This window comes from Chroicocephalus ridibundus, chromosome 18 (genome assembly GCF_963924245.1).
Source record: "Chroicocephalus ridibundus chromosome 18, bChrRid1.1, whole genome shotgun sequence".
NCBI classification, from domain to species: Eukaryota; Metazoa; Chordata; class Aves; order Charadriiformes; family Laridae; genus Chroicocephalus; species Chroicocephalus ridibundus.
Window position 1 is genome coordinate 6935844 of NC_086301.1, and position 15844 is coordinate 6951687.

Genomic DNA, 15844 nt, shown 5'->3' on the forward strand with positions numbered 1-15844 from the left:
TTCAGAGATGACAATTACTCCCTTACTTTCAGAAAGGTCCAATACGCTCACTAAATTAAATCGCTCTGTGGGATAAGGAAAGGAAAAGGAGAACAGGGGACAGTCCTAGGGCTGCCTGAAATGCTTTGGAAAGGGTAGGGCTTGCATTACCAAACCCCACAGAACTGATTGCCGTGCTACACAACTGGAAAATACGGTTCCTCACCTTCTATATATCAAATGCAAGGTGCGCTCAGCGCTGGAGGATATCTTCCTCCGGATCTGCTCCGCTTATTAAAAAGCACAGGAGGCTGTTTCTCCTGTTCTACAGAAGTCAGGGAAGTTCTTTTGCTCCTGCTCACAGCGGTGCTGTTTGAAGCTTCGCTTCCACAAGGTACTTGGGCGTATTTGCAAATTTCAAACACAGAATTAGTCCGTGAAGCCAACAGAATACCCAGCTGCTGAAGGAATTTGCTCAAGAGGGGAGAAATAGAGTTCTCGTCTTAATTCCCATGGGTTGTAATAGACTTGCACCCCGCCGCACTGCGCACCGGTCAGCAGCTCTTCTGCTAGCAATACCTGACGCACAACAACAAAAATTCCTAACACGTAGGCTATGATTGCTCAGACCTGACGGAGTAGGAAAGAGAGGTTTTGCGTGATGAACTCTCGAGGGCAACGAGCAGGTGAAATAACTTTGGGGGTATCTGAAGATGGCCAGCTTCTCTCTGGAAGCCAGGAAGGAGAAGGCGGGCGCAGAGGCAATCTAGTGCCATTTTCCAAGCTCTCCATCTCTGGTGTCAGGTAAGGGACCCAGCGAGCCCTCTCTCATGTTGAATTGAGCTGAACAAGTCAGCTCCTTGGGCAGAGCTTATCTAACATCTCTCTGAGGGGCTGAAATTGCCTCTGACTTGCACGGCTGAGTTACGGTTTTACTTTCCATTACTATCCCCCACATTAGGAGTTCACTTCAGCTACAGAATAAAAAAATTCTGAAAAACAATTTGGACACGTAATTATTTTGCCGAGGTAGGGTGAGAAGCGAGAGTCTCAGAAAAAGAACAAACCCTTCTAAGAAACCTCTCCCATTTTTCTCCCTGTTTTCTTCCCTCTGTTCCTCCGCGGCGCAGTATTGAAAAAGAGGAAGCTGAGCAGAAAAACTAAAATGAGACCTTTTTGAAAAATACTGCTCACTCCAAGTCTGCAAGATGCTTTCTCGAACTGAGCGTTTCAAATAAAGTTACTTCACTTTGAAACTTACTGTATAACATAATGGTAATTCCTACACCCTGGAGGCCAAGCTGACTGCTGGCCCTTAACCTGGCATTAAGTACAACAGAGTCCCGTCATGTTCATTTTTCTACCCCTCTCAGAAAGAAATACAAATTTCTCTTTTACCTGCATTATAACATCTGGTCTCTAATTAAATAGTATCTCTGATCCCTACAGATGATGTTCTCCTCTTTGTTTACATGCCAAAAAAGATCGTTGCTTTCTATTTCCAGTTTATCTCGTCTTTGTGTTAATATCAAGAGGCAAAACCACAGCGTGCAGCTCAGTCCATCCCTACTACAATGTATATTTATTTCATAGATAAACATATGGTCCTTCCTATATGGAAAATAACTCTTGCATATTATATATTCTTCATTCCATTTTGATAAATTATCCTTCAAGTATCTTATTTTTTCCACCAAATTTTGAGGGGTAAGGGAGAAGATTTTTCCCCAACAAGGCCATTTTTTGGTGTTGTTCAAATTTCTGGAAATTTTTCATCTCACAGACTACTTTTCTTCACCCTTTTCTGGCCATGACAATCCTCTTTGGGGAAGTATTGTTCTATGCTTACCTCTTTGTAGAGACCGAAATTGTTAACTCAATTTGGTGCTTCATGGGAACAACAATCTGAATTGTGCTGCAGGACAACGCACGCCTAAAACACTTCAAGCATTAGACCTCCAGCGATGTTATTCCTCGCACTGACAGACGTGGTAGTTCTTCTTCTTCCTGAAGAAGAATCAGGAACTGATCCTGATTTTGGACGCCAACTAACGTGCTTGCACCAGCCTGACCAGATGGCTTCAGTTATGTCAGCGCACGTTCCCATCAGCCATAGGGACATCAGCTTTATTTCAAATACGTACTTTACAGAAGAGCAGAGAGTTTTGCAAACTGTTGCTTACCCGGTCTACCTACTCCAGGGATTCTGTCTGAAATCCCAGAACTCTCAGATGGCTACTTAATTTGTTTTAAAACATCAACTGGAACTGCAACTGGGACACCCAGGAAAAAACCTTCACTGGGGCAAGATCTAAACTTCCTGTGACCATGGACAGCCTAATAACGTGTCAGAGATTCCATGAAAAGCGTACACAAAGACAGGACTCCAGGTTGAGAAGACAGTCCAAAATACAGCGGATACACATGCTAAAGGTTTGCAGGGCAAGCTGTCCTGTTAATATCAGGCATTTTGCAGGACTGTGATCCTGGAGGAAAACGCTAAAATTCATGAAGGCAAAACACTTCACTACATACCAGAGAGGTTTGGGTTTTTTTCCTCTTCTTTTAATTTAGCAGTAACAATGTCTACAATACATTGACTCACAAATTAAGTGAAGGTATGAAACCACATTCTTCATACTGAGATGGGACATTCTGGACTTTTACTTTTTAAAGACCCTCTCAAGGGGGAAGAGTTCTGAACGCCCAATGAACACCTTTTGAAACAACCAGTGGTGGGATTTTTGATTTTAACAGTGATCATATTTAGTGAGCTTTGTCCATAGAGATGAAAAATGCTTTGCAAACGAGTGCAGAGCTCGGAACCTCACTGTACAGATAAAAGGGGAGGGAAACTGAGGCACAGTGCTGTGCAGTGACTCGCCGGGATCAAGCAGCAGGCAGCAGAGATCTGGAGATAAATCTCAGCTCTCTGACTCCCAGTCAATTCCCGACTCGCCAGGCCACAGTCTCCCAGTAAGTGTGTGTGGGTATCTACTGTCCAGCAGTTCACATGTTATACAGGCAGGTCTTCCTTCACCTCTCCTGCTGTCCCGTTGGCTCCATTCAATCCTGCTGGCTCCCTGCCTTCTTCCTCCTCTTCTTCTTCTTCCTCTTCCTCTTTTGCTGTCCCTGCCTCTCTGCCTCCGCCCAGGAGGGTGGCACTGGAGAGGTGGCTGAGGAGCTGGCCCTCCCGGCGAGACTCGGCCAGCTCCTTGGCACAGCACACGGGAGTGTTGGTCTCGTAAGTGCTATGGAAGCTGTTATAGTCGACTTCGTAAAAGTCCTTCTCCAGGGTGAGGACAGGAGTGAAGCGATGTCCCCACAGCACCTCGGTGTCCATGTAGGAGCTGCGAGCCTGGCAAGTCATCCCTGGGTAGAAACAGAGGGATGTTAAATGCAAAGCTTCCTTACATGCTCACCCAACCACTTCTTTCATTTAAAAGCACTTTCATGTTATCTCCATACCTGATTGCTCTGGGACACAGAAAAGGTCTTCGCTTAATAAGCCTCACAAAAGCCTCTATCATGAAAAAGCTGAGCACTCAAAGGAAGAGGGCTGGATTCATCGCCGCATCTTCAGACTGCTTCCTGAACCTTGGGCTCATGAGTTTGAGGTCCAAACCTTAGTGGTACCTTGGTACCACTAAGCAGCTTCTTTCTGTCCTCACATTGCTCTGTTGAGGTGCTGCTTGCGTGGCTGATACTAACGGCACTTCTGCTGAATTGTGCTACAACAACACCCAACCCTGCCAAGGCACCCCAAATCCCAACCCACACAGCCCCTAAGTGGAGCGAACCACTGCCCTGCACTCCCACCGCGTCTGACCCCATCCCTCTTCATCCACAGCAGTATCAGCCATTCCCTCCTGCGCTCAGGTTAAGACACCAAGACTTAACAGCCCGAAAGGTGGAGAGGGCCACAACTCCTCGTGATTTATATGGCAAAATGACTTTTCAATACCTCTGGGGGGTTCAATTCAACTGCACTGGGTTGGCAGATCCATAACCCACAACGACACACAGTCGAGCTCATAAGCATGTTGAATTCCAGGTATTAATGGATTGTGGACTGAATGAACAGTGGGCAGTATGAAACTGGCATTTGTCAAGCTGCTTCTCAGCCCCAAGGATCTGAGTTTATTTATTTACTTTGAAAAAGTCTGAAGAGAAGCTTTGCAGAACTGGGAGAAGAGTTCAGCATTGGCGTAACTGCGAACAAATTCCCTTGGGATCACCTGCCAACGTCAAGGCTGACTTCTCTTCCAAATATTTGTCTTCTGTTTGTCCTAATTATGTTATTTATTATGCTATTATGTGATTTTGGAATTAACTCTGGTGAAATTCGGAAAACCTGACCTCACAAAACCTCCCATTGTTCTCTTTTGGAGGGCGCAATGCACAGGGGGGGAAATTTGGAGGCAAGGCACAGGGGGGAAAATACCCGTGTCAGATGCTTCAGGGAGGAGCATGTCCTGTATTCTCACCATGTGAGCTCAAAGTAATCAGAAAACTCCTTTCCTTAAAAAAAAAAAAGGCACCTTTGTGAAAAGACAGATATTTTGTTCTCATAATTGCTACAATCCATTAAAAGACACCCACAGAAGCAAGTTCTCTGGAAAGCTTTACTTGTCTCTTATTGCTTTCCTTAGTTTAAAGCTCTCAGGCCAGGAGTATTTTAGTTGCTTTTGGTTCTTGAAAGGTGAAAAGAGTGACGCTGACACATGCACCACTGAGACATTTCCAGTTCTACATCGTAGACCGAAAAGCCAATTTTTCCCCCCCAGGAAGATCTGCAGGAGTATTTGCTTCTGGGCAGGAACAACAAGTACTGAGTTAGTCATCGCGTGCTTCCTGGGCCGGAAGGAACCGGGAAGCACAGAGGCTGCTATGAAAAATACAATAATGGAAGAAGAAAATTACCCCAAGTGTTTTTGCCTTTTGGAGAAGTTCTATGGAGGTACAGCGTCTTTTCAGGAAACTACTGGCTTTTGCTTGAGAAATAAAAACCAGCGTGGAGACCGCTCCTGACTCTGTAGTGACGCTACAACGCGCAGCATCACCTGCCCTGGGCTGGTTAATCTTCATTCCCTTTTATCAGCCAGCAAAGAGCAGCTCAACGCGCCAGCAGCTCATGGAGTCCTGCTAATTTTGGAGTCCTGCTAATTTTGGAGTCCTGCTAATTTCGGAGTCCCGCTACAGTTCTTCTCAGGAGAGCTGTGTCACTGACACTTAGCACACGGTTGACCTCCCTGGGCAAGGGCTTTTACTACAGGCTGTTCTGAGGGTCAGAAATGCAGGGCTACAGGGCTAATCCCATTTTCCGATGCTCCCTCATACTGGGAGGCCAGGATGCTGGACAACCAGCAGCGCGCGCGTGTGTGGTAAGGAGACAGAATAAACTAGCCCTTTTTCCTGTAGGCAGAGCTGGTTTTGCACCAGAAATCAGGGAGGACTTCAAGTGTCTCCTCCATGCTCTGAGGGCTTCCAGAGCCCAGCAAGGAGGGCAGGAGAGGAGCCCGCCCAGGCTCACCGTGGTGTGCAGGACTGGGTCCTGTGAACGAACGGGATGGCCCTTACCGCGGCCTCCCGAGTGCTGCATAAAGGCACCATGTAGAAGTCCCCAAGGCCAAGATGGGGTGTCTCTGCTAAACACAGGGGGCTGAAGCATCCTAAGGGAAGTCCTGCCTTATAATCAGGGCCTGAACTAGCTCCTTCCCTGGGGAGTACCTGACAGTGAACCTGCACTCCAGAGACTCAGCCACAGTTATCTCCTGCTGTAAGTATTCAATTAAAGAAGGAACAATAGAAAGCTTTCAGCAACCAAATACTGCACACTGCCAGCTTCCTGCAGTAGCTGCTTGCTGTAACCCCAGGGGGACACAGAGCCAGCACAATAAGACAACTTGTAATTGCTCCATAATCCCATTCAAATATTCCTTTTTAGCACATGTGCAGTGGTGTTTTAATTGCGTGGGGACACACTGCTTGGCAACCCCTACATTACCCAGTAAACAGCAGCATTGTCTCTGCTTCAAATTCCATTAAGTGCCTGCGTTGCAGGCTGCCTTGTGCTCTCCAGCCTGGTTAATTAATGCATCTGTAATGTCCCTAGCTAATTATTGCCTCTGTAACTGCAAAAAGATGACAGAAGAGGTGTGCAAACAATAAACCTTACTTTTATTGAGAGTACGTGATGCAGCGCACAACGTGCGCTCTGCCCTCTGCGCTCGGAAAATCTAAGTTTCAGCTCTCTGCAAAACCCAGCAGTTTTATTTCATAAATTTTTGCTCCTCCGAGTCCGTGGGACGTCCTGGGTGACAGATACATCCCGTGCTCATACCCAGCAAGAACTCACCGACTTTGCCTCTGCCGCTCCATGTCGGCGCAGCAGCACCGACTCGGGCCACCCCGAAGCACCGACATTTCAGAGAGCCCGAGCAATTGAGGGAGAGTTCAAACTCAGAATTTCTTGCAAAAATAATCACAGTATTTATGGCCCTGATAAAGGCTGCTCATCCTTTTCTTAAAGTAGATATAACTACACATTTTGGGTTCAAATGGTAGAGATATTTGGTATAGTTATAGAGAGGTGGTATTTGGTGACTTGGGCATTTCATTGAAATAAGCTTCACGCCAAAGGAATATCCTCATTTCCCCTTTTTGGCCTAAGTAGATGCGCTTCAAAACTTATTTGAAAATAAAGTCACAGAGATTTTTATTTTTCAAGTGTATTTTCTGGATAGTAAGACCATTAGAAATTTGATTTTCTCCTAAACAATCTGGTTTAAAAATGAAAAAAATAAGTTTGATACAAATGTGTATAATCCGTCAGTTGTGGAAAATGTGAAATGATATGTGAAATCTTCAGCTTTCAAGGTTTAGTTACAGCTTTCTCATCTCTTAATTCAGCATCTTCGCTTTCAGTCACAAACAAAACTCAATTGTAATTGGAACCAGAAAAGAAGTTTGTGCAAAGTTATAAGCAGATGCACCAAATTTTCAATAAAGCTGGAACCAGTTCCAGGCTTTTCCGAAAGCTGGAGACCAGAGGACTGTCTCCTGGTTTCAAGTTCTGCAATAAACATTTCAGAGAGTTTTAACGATAATTTCATTATAGCACAATCCTAAGAAGTGGATTTTTTTGTCTGTTGGCTGGAGTCACTGCATCACAGGATCAATAACCGAGTTTGTGCATGTTCCTGTTTAAGGCAGCCATAGATGCCTTCCTAAATGGCCCGTTTCTGGTTTCCAGTAGATGAAAAGATGCAAAATATATTGCTATGTGTATAAAACCAGGTGTTTCATTACATTCGAGAACAGAGGGAGTCGCTGCGGAAAGACTGGTGTGTAAAAGAGGTGTCAGGGAACTCTACCAATACGGCACTTTTCTGTCATCAAAATCAGTAGGGATCAGGCAGCTTACATTTTATCAAAGACAAAGGCACATTAATACGTGCTGACAAAAAGCAGTTATTTGATGGCTCGCCGGGTGAGGAGCCTGGGTTTTCTGCTGCATATGCAACGGGAGCTGCAGATTTCGGAGCGTTGCAGTGCTCGCAATGCCCCCGATTATGCAAGCGGAGCAGAGGCGCCCGGCTCTGCTGGGGAAAGCGGCGACTGCTCCTCATTTCCAGGTCTTGTGTCCCCTTAGGTGACCGGATAAAATCAAACTTCATTATCATAGGCCAAATCTAACTGCATTTGCAGCTGGTTGGTTCTCCAGAGATGCACCAGCAGGCTCTCTCCAACTGATGGAGGATGCGTATTTGCGTCAGACGTGCCGTCATAGCCAGTACCTTTACTGGCAGTTTAACGGGAGAAGGCAAGGGGACCACAAACCTTCCTCTCCCAGCCCAAGAAATTGCCACAGGCTCCGATTTGATCGCATCAACAGTACAGTTGAATCGTTCAGTACTGCTGCACGGCCTGAACTTTCTCAGTGGGTAGAGATATCCCAACCCCGGGGGCTGTCAAGGCAACATTTTTCATCAGCCTAAAATTAACTCTCCTCATTTAAATGCCACAGAGCTCAGTGATTATCTGCTGGCAAAATGTCATGTGGATGCTGAGTGTACGTTTGCCATATTCGCTAGGCTCTCCCTGCAGTTCAGACACAGATGTTGCTGGAAGTGACTGCGCTCCCCTGTCCTTGTTTTCGTACACTATTGTTTGCAGGGAGACTTTTCCCCTTGTGCTGGATGCACCCGAGCAGCATAATCCGTACTCGGCTCCTTCAGCTGAGCTCCACCTACACTACCAGAGTACAGGGAAAGAACTGATGGACTCAGAGGTATAGTGACACACTGATGTAAATCAGGATGGCAAGGAGTAGCTATAAAAATTTTAAGTTCTAGCACTCTAATGAGGCAACGCACGTCTTTAGATTAGCATCAGCATTTGGAGAGTTATAAAATTTATTAGTCCCTTTGCATTAATTAGACGAAAGAAAACCGTAACCTCCAGAAAGTCAATATTCCTCCAACTTGAAAAGGAATATTAGAAGGTAGGAGCATGGTCCTCCAATTCTTTGTGCTTGTCTCCTTTAGAGAAGGACATGTCTGGGCTTGATTCGCTTTGATTTTTATGCCAGAGGAGAGTAATAGGATTTTAATTTATCTGAACGCTCTCCAGGCATGCAAAAGCTCCTAGGCGCTGGAAATTTAAGGAAAAAAGAAAAGAAAAAGAAAAAAAAAAAAAGAAGGACCTTATGATTTAAAGATCTTGGATGCAATTGCCAGGTCTCTCCCAGGCAGACCCCGAGCACCAAGCTCACACTGTAACTTCAGGCCCCTCGCAAAGGTACTTACAGTGACTGCAGAGCAGCTCAGATGACTACCCTGCATGTGTCTACCTCTGGAGGACAATTCAGCTCGTGAAAAGAATGACTTGAGACGTCTCTCTCTTCCCTATAATTATATAAGCGGCTTCTGTAGCAGTTCTGCAAGGTCCTTCTTGCAGAAAAGAAAACTTATTTACATGCAAAATGCAAAACAAAACAAGAAGACAACCCAAAGCAGATGATGAATGCACAAAAACTCCGTTTAGTAATTTCACCCTTCCTTTGTTCCCCCATGAAAGTCATCATTAATTTCAGGATACCTTATGTTGTGACTACTTCTTTTGATCCTGTATTTACAGCCAGGAAATTTTTGTGTGGCCTCTGTAAAGGTGGGAAAATTGAAGTGCAAAAAAGCTGCTGTTTGCATATACTCTCCCAGGGACAGGATGGGGTAAATTACTCCTAGTGATTAAACCACTTTTCATCACGCAGCTTCTAAACTAGAAATATATATACCTATCCCTTCCTAAGAGTTGATTAAAACTTCATTTAGTGACCGGACTCATCAGGCACCTGGACTGTCTCTTGTGGCTTATTTCACGGCGGTGGGAAAAAGAGGTAATGAAAACCAGGGAGGACCAAGAGTAAAATTGCAAGCAGTGCTGTCTGTGTGCCCAGCCAACAGCACCGCTGGGCGCTGTAGGTACAGAATGAGGTTTGTAGGACAGCTACCGATAGATCAGGTTTTGGTTAATTGTCAGTAAGCAGCAGCAAAAGGGTAAAGCTGGAAAAGAAGAGAGCCTCTTCAAATTATCTGCCAGAAAGTCTTGGAGGAGAGGCAGACTGTGTCGCCTCACGGAGTGACGGCTTGCAGGAAAATAAATAAATCAATCAATCTATAAATACATAGGTTGGACTCTCCGATGTTCCCTGATTGAATCAGCCAAATTCTTCGTCATAACCCAGGTGACCCTGCACGCACAGGGAAGGGGGGGCTGAATCTCCACCGCTCTCCTCCATGCCGGCAGCCTTGCTGAACTCCCTACGTTCCGTTCAGGATGAGGAGGCCAAGGGCAAGTGGTTTGGCCAACAACAGCCTGGACTTTTCTGTCAACGGGAGGGCTCTAATTATTTTTTGTGGCCACTGTGGAGAGCGGAAAGGCAGTGAAAGCAAAACTGCATTCACTTTGCAAACAGATTTTCTGCCTTCACTTTCTTCCCTTTTATTGCAGGTCAAATTTGGACCAGCTGGTCTTGACAAGTGTCCCTTTCAGATAAGGCAAAAGAGAATTAATTCCCTAAAGTAATCTCTGTGACCAATTCATTAAGTAGGCACCGTGAGTGATGCTGCTGCTTTCAAGATGCCCACGAAGCAGCCCGGGAAGTCAAAACACTTGTCATCTGTATTGATTTTGTCTTTAGGGTGCTCATTTCGCTCCGCAGTGATCGCAACGGATCTGCCCAGAAACTCTGTCCCCCTTTGGCACGTTTTAACCTCTGGTGGAGTCACAGTGCCTCGGCCAGACTGAAGCGTGGGCTGGAAGGACCCGTGTCGGTGGGCTTTCTGCCGCAGCTGGCTTCTGGGCTGGTGAGCAGCACAGCTGTGGGGCCCCGGAGGGCTCTCACTAGGATAATACAATGTTTATTTTCTTTTTCGTCAAAATAAAACCATCACGCTGGCTGCTGTGTTTCTTGTGCGCTGCTATTCTTCAGTGTGCCGTTATTTACCCTTTTAAAAATTCAAGTCAACTTGAAAACAAAAACATGGTTTTAAAACACAATGTTTCACTTTGTAAAAAAAAAAAAACAACTTGAAGTGTTTAGGAAATTCAAGTCAACTTGAAAACAAAAACATTGTTTTAAACCACAATGTTTCATTTTGTAAGAAAAAACAATGACTTGAAGTGTTTGAGCTCTTCAGAATTAATTCTACACTTTTCATTTGAAACTATTTACCGTCTTTGCCTTCCACTGGATCGGAATGAAACTTAAATGTCAGGAGGCAGAGATACTTGTTTGAGAGGAGACAATACACTACACTTGTAATATATGTGTGGTTGCTTCAAGCTATTGGAAACAGTTATAAAATTGCTGTCCCAAATTTACAGTGAAAAATATTCATGCTTTTAGTCAAGACTAAAATTTCTTTAGTCGTTTGTACGTTGACCATCGCCATTTTGACCTGCTTTCAAAATACCTTCTGAAAAAATAGGGCTGCCTTGTCCCCAGCAGCGCGGGATGCATTCCCGCTGGGATTTGCTGTTGTCTGTAAAGACGGAATAAGTTTCCATTGATTTTTACTCCTGACCACAACTGCAGAGCGGCGCCACCTCCGAGAGAGCCCGCAGGACCCGTGTGCCTCTTGTGCCCCATGACCAGAGCTGTACACGCTGACCGGTTGCACCCCTCAACACTGCGATGGTGCTTCCTAATTGTTCGTAGGGGTTACGAAGGGAACAAATGGTCCGTTGCGTTTTGATACTGCCCTCAACCTGACCAGGTTGTAACAGGGTCATGATTTAATAGACGTCACGCTGCAAGTAAATGATACCGTTCCCAAAAGCAGAAGGGGCTTGAGCAATACAATAGGAAGGAAAGAAGCTAAAGAATTTGCTTGGAGCAAATTTTAAGGTATGGAGGTAGGGATTAATATCCCCCGAACTGCTTTATCAATATTACAAAGTGTGAGGACAAAGAGGAAAGCACAAACACTGTGCTTCTGCAAGCACCTCTCACTGTGCCAACCCCCCCCCCCCCCCGCCAGCGACCATATGTCGTTCAGAAAACCATCTCAGGCGCTGAATCAGATAACGGCATCACCCGAGGTCCGCCCCGCTCTAAGTTCGATGCAAACTGGCTCTTCTAGCTCCAATTTTGGAATTTCACAGCCTGTCTTCTGAGACCAGAATAATTCATTTCCACAGATGTATGCTCCTTAATATCATTATACACTGGCCTGTGCAATCCCTCCGGGAGAGGAGCCCATTTGTAAAGCAATATTATTCCTATGCCATGCTTTTAATTTTGAGGTTGTTATTGATAATGACTTCCTCTCATACATGTCTAGCAGAGGCTGAGCTTTCACAAGGGGAAGGCAGTGCAGTAGCTGTTCAAACAGAATTCCATAGTGTCACTGTGTGATGAGGAAAGAGGCTTTGGACAAACAAGGAACTGCATTCCACGCTCAGATTAGGAGGTTCTAGCATCTAGCAAATGTTTAGGCTACAAAATAAGCTTCCATTACAAATCTTTGCCTTTGATAGTCTTTTCCACCCACCCCTTCTTTTGCCATGTCTCTACAATACTCTGCTGGGAAAGAATATTTGCCTAGCAATGCCAAAAGAATTCCACTTCCACAATCCAGTACTCCAGCCTAGGCACGGTGCAATCTGTACGTAACCTCCCACCAGCCCTGTTTGGGTAAGTCAGCGATTGCTATTCACCTAATGACTACGGGGAGATACTGGGAAACTGCATTAGCTCTCTAGAGAGCTGTCTTTAAGAGTGAAGGTCTGGGATGCAGGAATCTGAGAGACGGTTTCCCTTACATCTGGCCGTTAGGAGACTAACAAGGACAAATCTCAAGAAGGGGACAATATTAATAGTAAGCAAGGGCCAGAATCTGTGAGGCAGGGTGCTGATTACTCATACCAAGCCGAAAACCCTTGCTAGTGTTTCAGAGAGAACCCATGCTTCTTCAAGGTGAAAAAAAATAAAATCCAAATACCACCAACAGAAAAGACTTGGGTCCACAGTGCCATCTCATAGCTAAAATCCTTAAACACCAAAGGGCAAAACTACTTCTAAAAGCTTTTTTGCATCTCTGACCCTTTCTGTGTTTCCACGTCTCCAGATAGGAATTCTCTCCTGAGCGCTGCCTTCCCCTTAAAGGCCCCGGTGGGACCGTGGCACGCTGCCAGCCCCCGGCTCAGAAAACCTGCCTGAAGGGAGCGTCAGCATCTCCGGGTGCTAAAACACGCTTGGCTGTGCTAGAAGCAGAGCAGACAGGGCCTGCCAGCTCCTCCTCAAAGCCCAGAATCAATGAATTAGCTCCAAGGGGTAAACCGAACCCCATGGTGCCCTGTCTTTTAGGTAAGACTCCAGAGCAAACGCATCCTGCTCCCTAGCCAGAGCCCTAGGAGATGCACCGCATCCCCCCTGCGGAAAGGAGCCTGGAGGCCTTTGTGGCCTGCTGCCACCTCCCTTCTCTACACTTCGGCAAGCTGAGGCACACAACTTTTCCAGATTTATTATATACGGACGCAGACTTCTTTCATCGCTTGCCACAAATACACCCATAGGAGGAAATCGGGAGTCAACTGAGTCTATTTCCTCATCCACCCATTACACAGCATTGTTTTAAGCTGTTAAACAGCTGCTGGGTTGCAAGAGTCACAAAAGCAGTTTCTGTATTTTTCCTCTTTGAGCTCCTTTTGAAAATATATGTCCTGCATCACGTGCAAGTCATTCAGTTTCAGCACATGCTGTTTTATGGGATATAGTAATACTCGGGCATTTCCTTCATAGCCTCCGTTAAAAAGCAATACTACAGCAATACCTGAAATAGCGCAGTTACAGACAATTTTTAATACAGAGGAGAAATGGGAAAAGATTTGCGCCACGAATTTTGATCACAGGAAACAGGACCATAAGAGACCTCATGAATTCTTTTAGTCCATTCCTTTTTTCCCATGGATCAGTTCTAAGTGATTATGGACAGCTTCTCGAGCAACCCCTTCATCTGAATCTTGGACTTATAAAAAGAGTGTGAAATACTACAACATGAGCTAAAGGACCCATCTTTTAATTGCTAATTATCTCAGACCACAATATCCCACCTGAATCAGTCACTGGAGAAGGACAAATCCCAACATGTCCTCAGTCCAGGTGACATTGACAGTAAAATCTCAATGTACTCCATTTTTCCCCTTCCCCCCTCAAAATTGTGACTGATTTTTGACAAGTCCTTACCTGTTGCTTCCACCATTCCTTCCAGGATGACCACAATTTCAAATTCCTCCTTCTCCAGTTGGGTGCGGGACATCTCCCAGAAGGGGCTTTTCTCGTTGATTTCATGCGAGATGATAAGAGGTGACACCAGGAACAATCTGTCGTCTCCAGTGTCAAATCCCACGTTGATGTCCGTTTGGTTCAAGGGGATAAACTCTCCTTCTTTGGTCTGTTTGGACTTAATCAGTTTGGCTCTGATGGAAGCCTCGACAATGTGGGAATTGCGGAGGTCTCCAACCCGGAACATGAGACAGAGCTTCTCATCCCTCATGGAAATCACTGCGTTGTTAGAAAACATGAGGGTTTCGGCCCTCTTCTTTGGTTGGCTGATCTTGACAAACATGCATCCCACCATGAACGCATTGACAATGGAGCCCAGAATAGCCTGGATGAGAAGCAGTACGATGCCCTCTGGGCACTTCTCCGTTATGACCCTATAGCCATACCCGATCGTTGTCTCAGTCTCGATAGAAAACAGAAACGCAGAAACAAATCCACTGAGATTCTCAACACAGGGGATCCAGTTCTCATCTTCAAGATGGTCCAGGTCTCCCCGGATATAGGCAATGAGCCACCATATGAACCCAAAAAACAACCAAGTGATGGTATAGACCATAGTGAAGACAAGAAGATTAAAACGCCACTTGAGGTCCACCAGCGTCGTGAAGAGGTCACTAAGATATCGATAGGTTTCTTGGACATTTCCATGGTGCACATTGCACTTGCCACTTTTCTCCATGTAACGCTGACGTGGCTTCTTACCTTCTGCTGATATGAGGCGGGTTCGGTCAGTGGCAATGGGGACATCATCCCGAGCCTGTTTGGGAATCTTCTTAGGCTCTCTGGATGTAACTCCGATGTCCATGTCCTGGTTCATGAAGATCCTAGAATCTCCGGCCATGGCTGGGCTGCAGGAGAACAAAGAAATAAAGTTTAAGACATGAGGAAAAGAGCTGAGACAAAAAGCCATTTCGTTTTACTGTCTGAACCATTATGACAGACCGGGACAAGTAACATCGCAAATATTAATGCTACACTGACAATTTTTGGCCCGTGCTAGTGCAGGGCTGGATACAGGCTGATTCTACAACAGGAAGGCTTTTCGCTACGGCCATGTCTTTCCTCCTAGTATTGTTTTGGGAAACACTTTGAAAGGCTTCAGCAGTCCTCTCACAACAACCACTTACTAAATATAATGCTGCGTTGAACTGGACGTTAAATACTAATTCGTATTACACAGTCCCTTCAAACATGAACCAGCTGCCAGTCACTTTGTTAAGGCACTACAGGAACCTCAGAAAAAATGGTGATGGGCACGGTCTGGGAGTTGTGAAATAGGTAAACCGTGTTACAGTTGCGGGTTTGGGGGTTATTTTTGGTCCTCAGATTTTTTTACACCCAAAATGTGCCTGAGATCACAACTGGAAGCAAAGTAAAGATACATCGACATATATTTTCAAGAGTGACTGGAGTTTTTCGATGCCTCAGGTTTTGGGTGCATACCAAGAGAAACCTTAGAAATTAATAGAAAACGCTGAGCACTACTGTCTACCTAAATCTCACATAAGTCTAAATTATGCATGAAGGTTTCCCTTGCAGTCAGCAGAGAAAGGCACCTCCAGGGGTAATTCAGATTTCAGGTGTGCTGAATCACCTTCTGGAAGTACCCACCCCCTCCACAAATTATTCCGGGAGCCTGGCCTCCAAATGTGAAATAAGTTTTTAATTTAGCATCTGGAATTACGTGTCTGAAGGTGTGATGAATCCAGGCCTACTCTTAATCAGACATATCAGAACCCACCCCTTCACTTCATCTGACATTAGACAAAAACACCGGACACCTTTAGAAACGAACCGAGAGCTATTAAAAAGCCCACTGTCGACGTGCAAAACTACGCTTAACGAGCTACAGATAAATAATACAAAATGATGGCTGCAATGATTTTTGCAGGTTATAATGTAACATCCTGTTTACCGAGATGATTAGATACTCCTGTAAAAAAAAAAACCAACCACACGCGCTCTGTTGAAAAATGAGAGTCTGGACGCTGAATGCAGGGCACAGACAAAATT

The 15844-nt window shown here is 45.3% G+C and overlaps 1 protein-coding gene across 6 annotated transcripts in view; it reads right to left on the minus strand.

Moving 5' to 3' along the window:
• Positions 1-2103: 2103 nt before the first annotated feature.
• Positions 2104-15844, minus strand: part of KCNJ5 (potassium inwardly rectifying channel subfamily J member 5) — a 46536-nt gene continuing 32795 nt past the window's right edge. For all 6 annotated transcript variants that reach the window (XM_063355102.1, XM_063355101.1, XM_063355105.1 and 3 more), the window contains 2 exons: positions 13733-14679; positions 2104-3351 (listed from right to left, as the gene is read on the minus strand). In XM_063355102.1, the coding sequence (XP_063211172.1) occupies positions 2996-3351; positions 13733-14672 (1296 nt within the window). In that variant the 5' untranslated portion in view covers positions 14673-14679 and the 3' untranslated portion in view covers positions 2104-2995. The remainder of the gene's footprint in view (positions 3352-13732; positions 14680-15844) is intronic.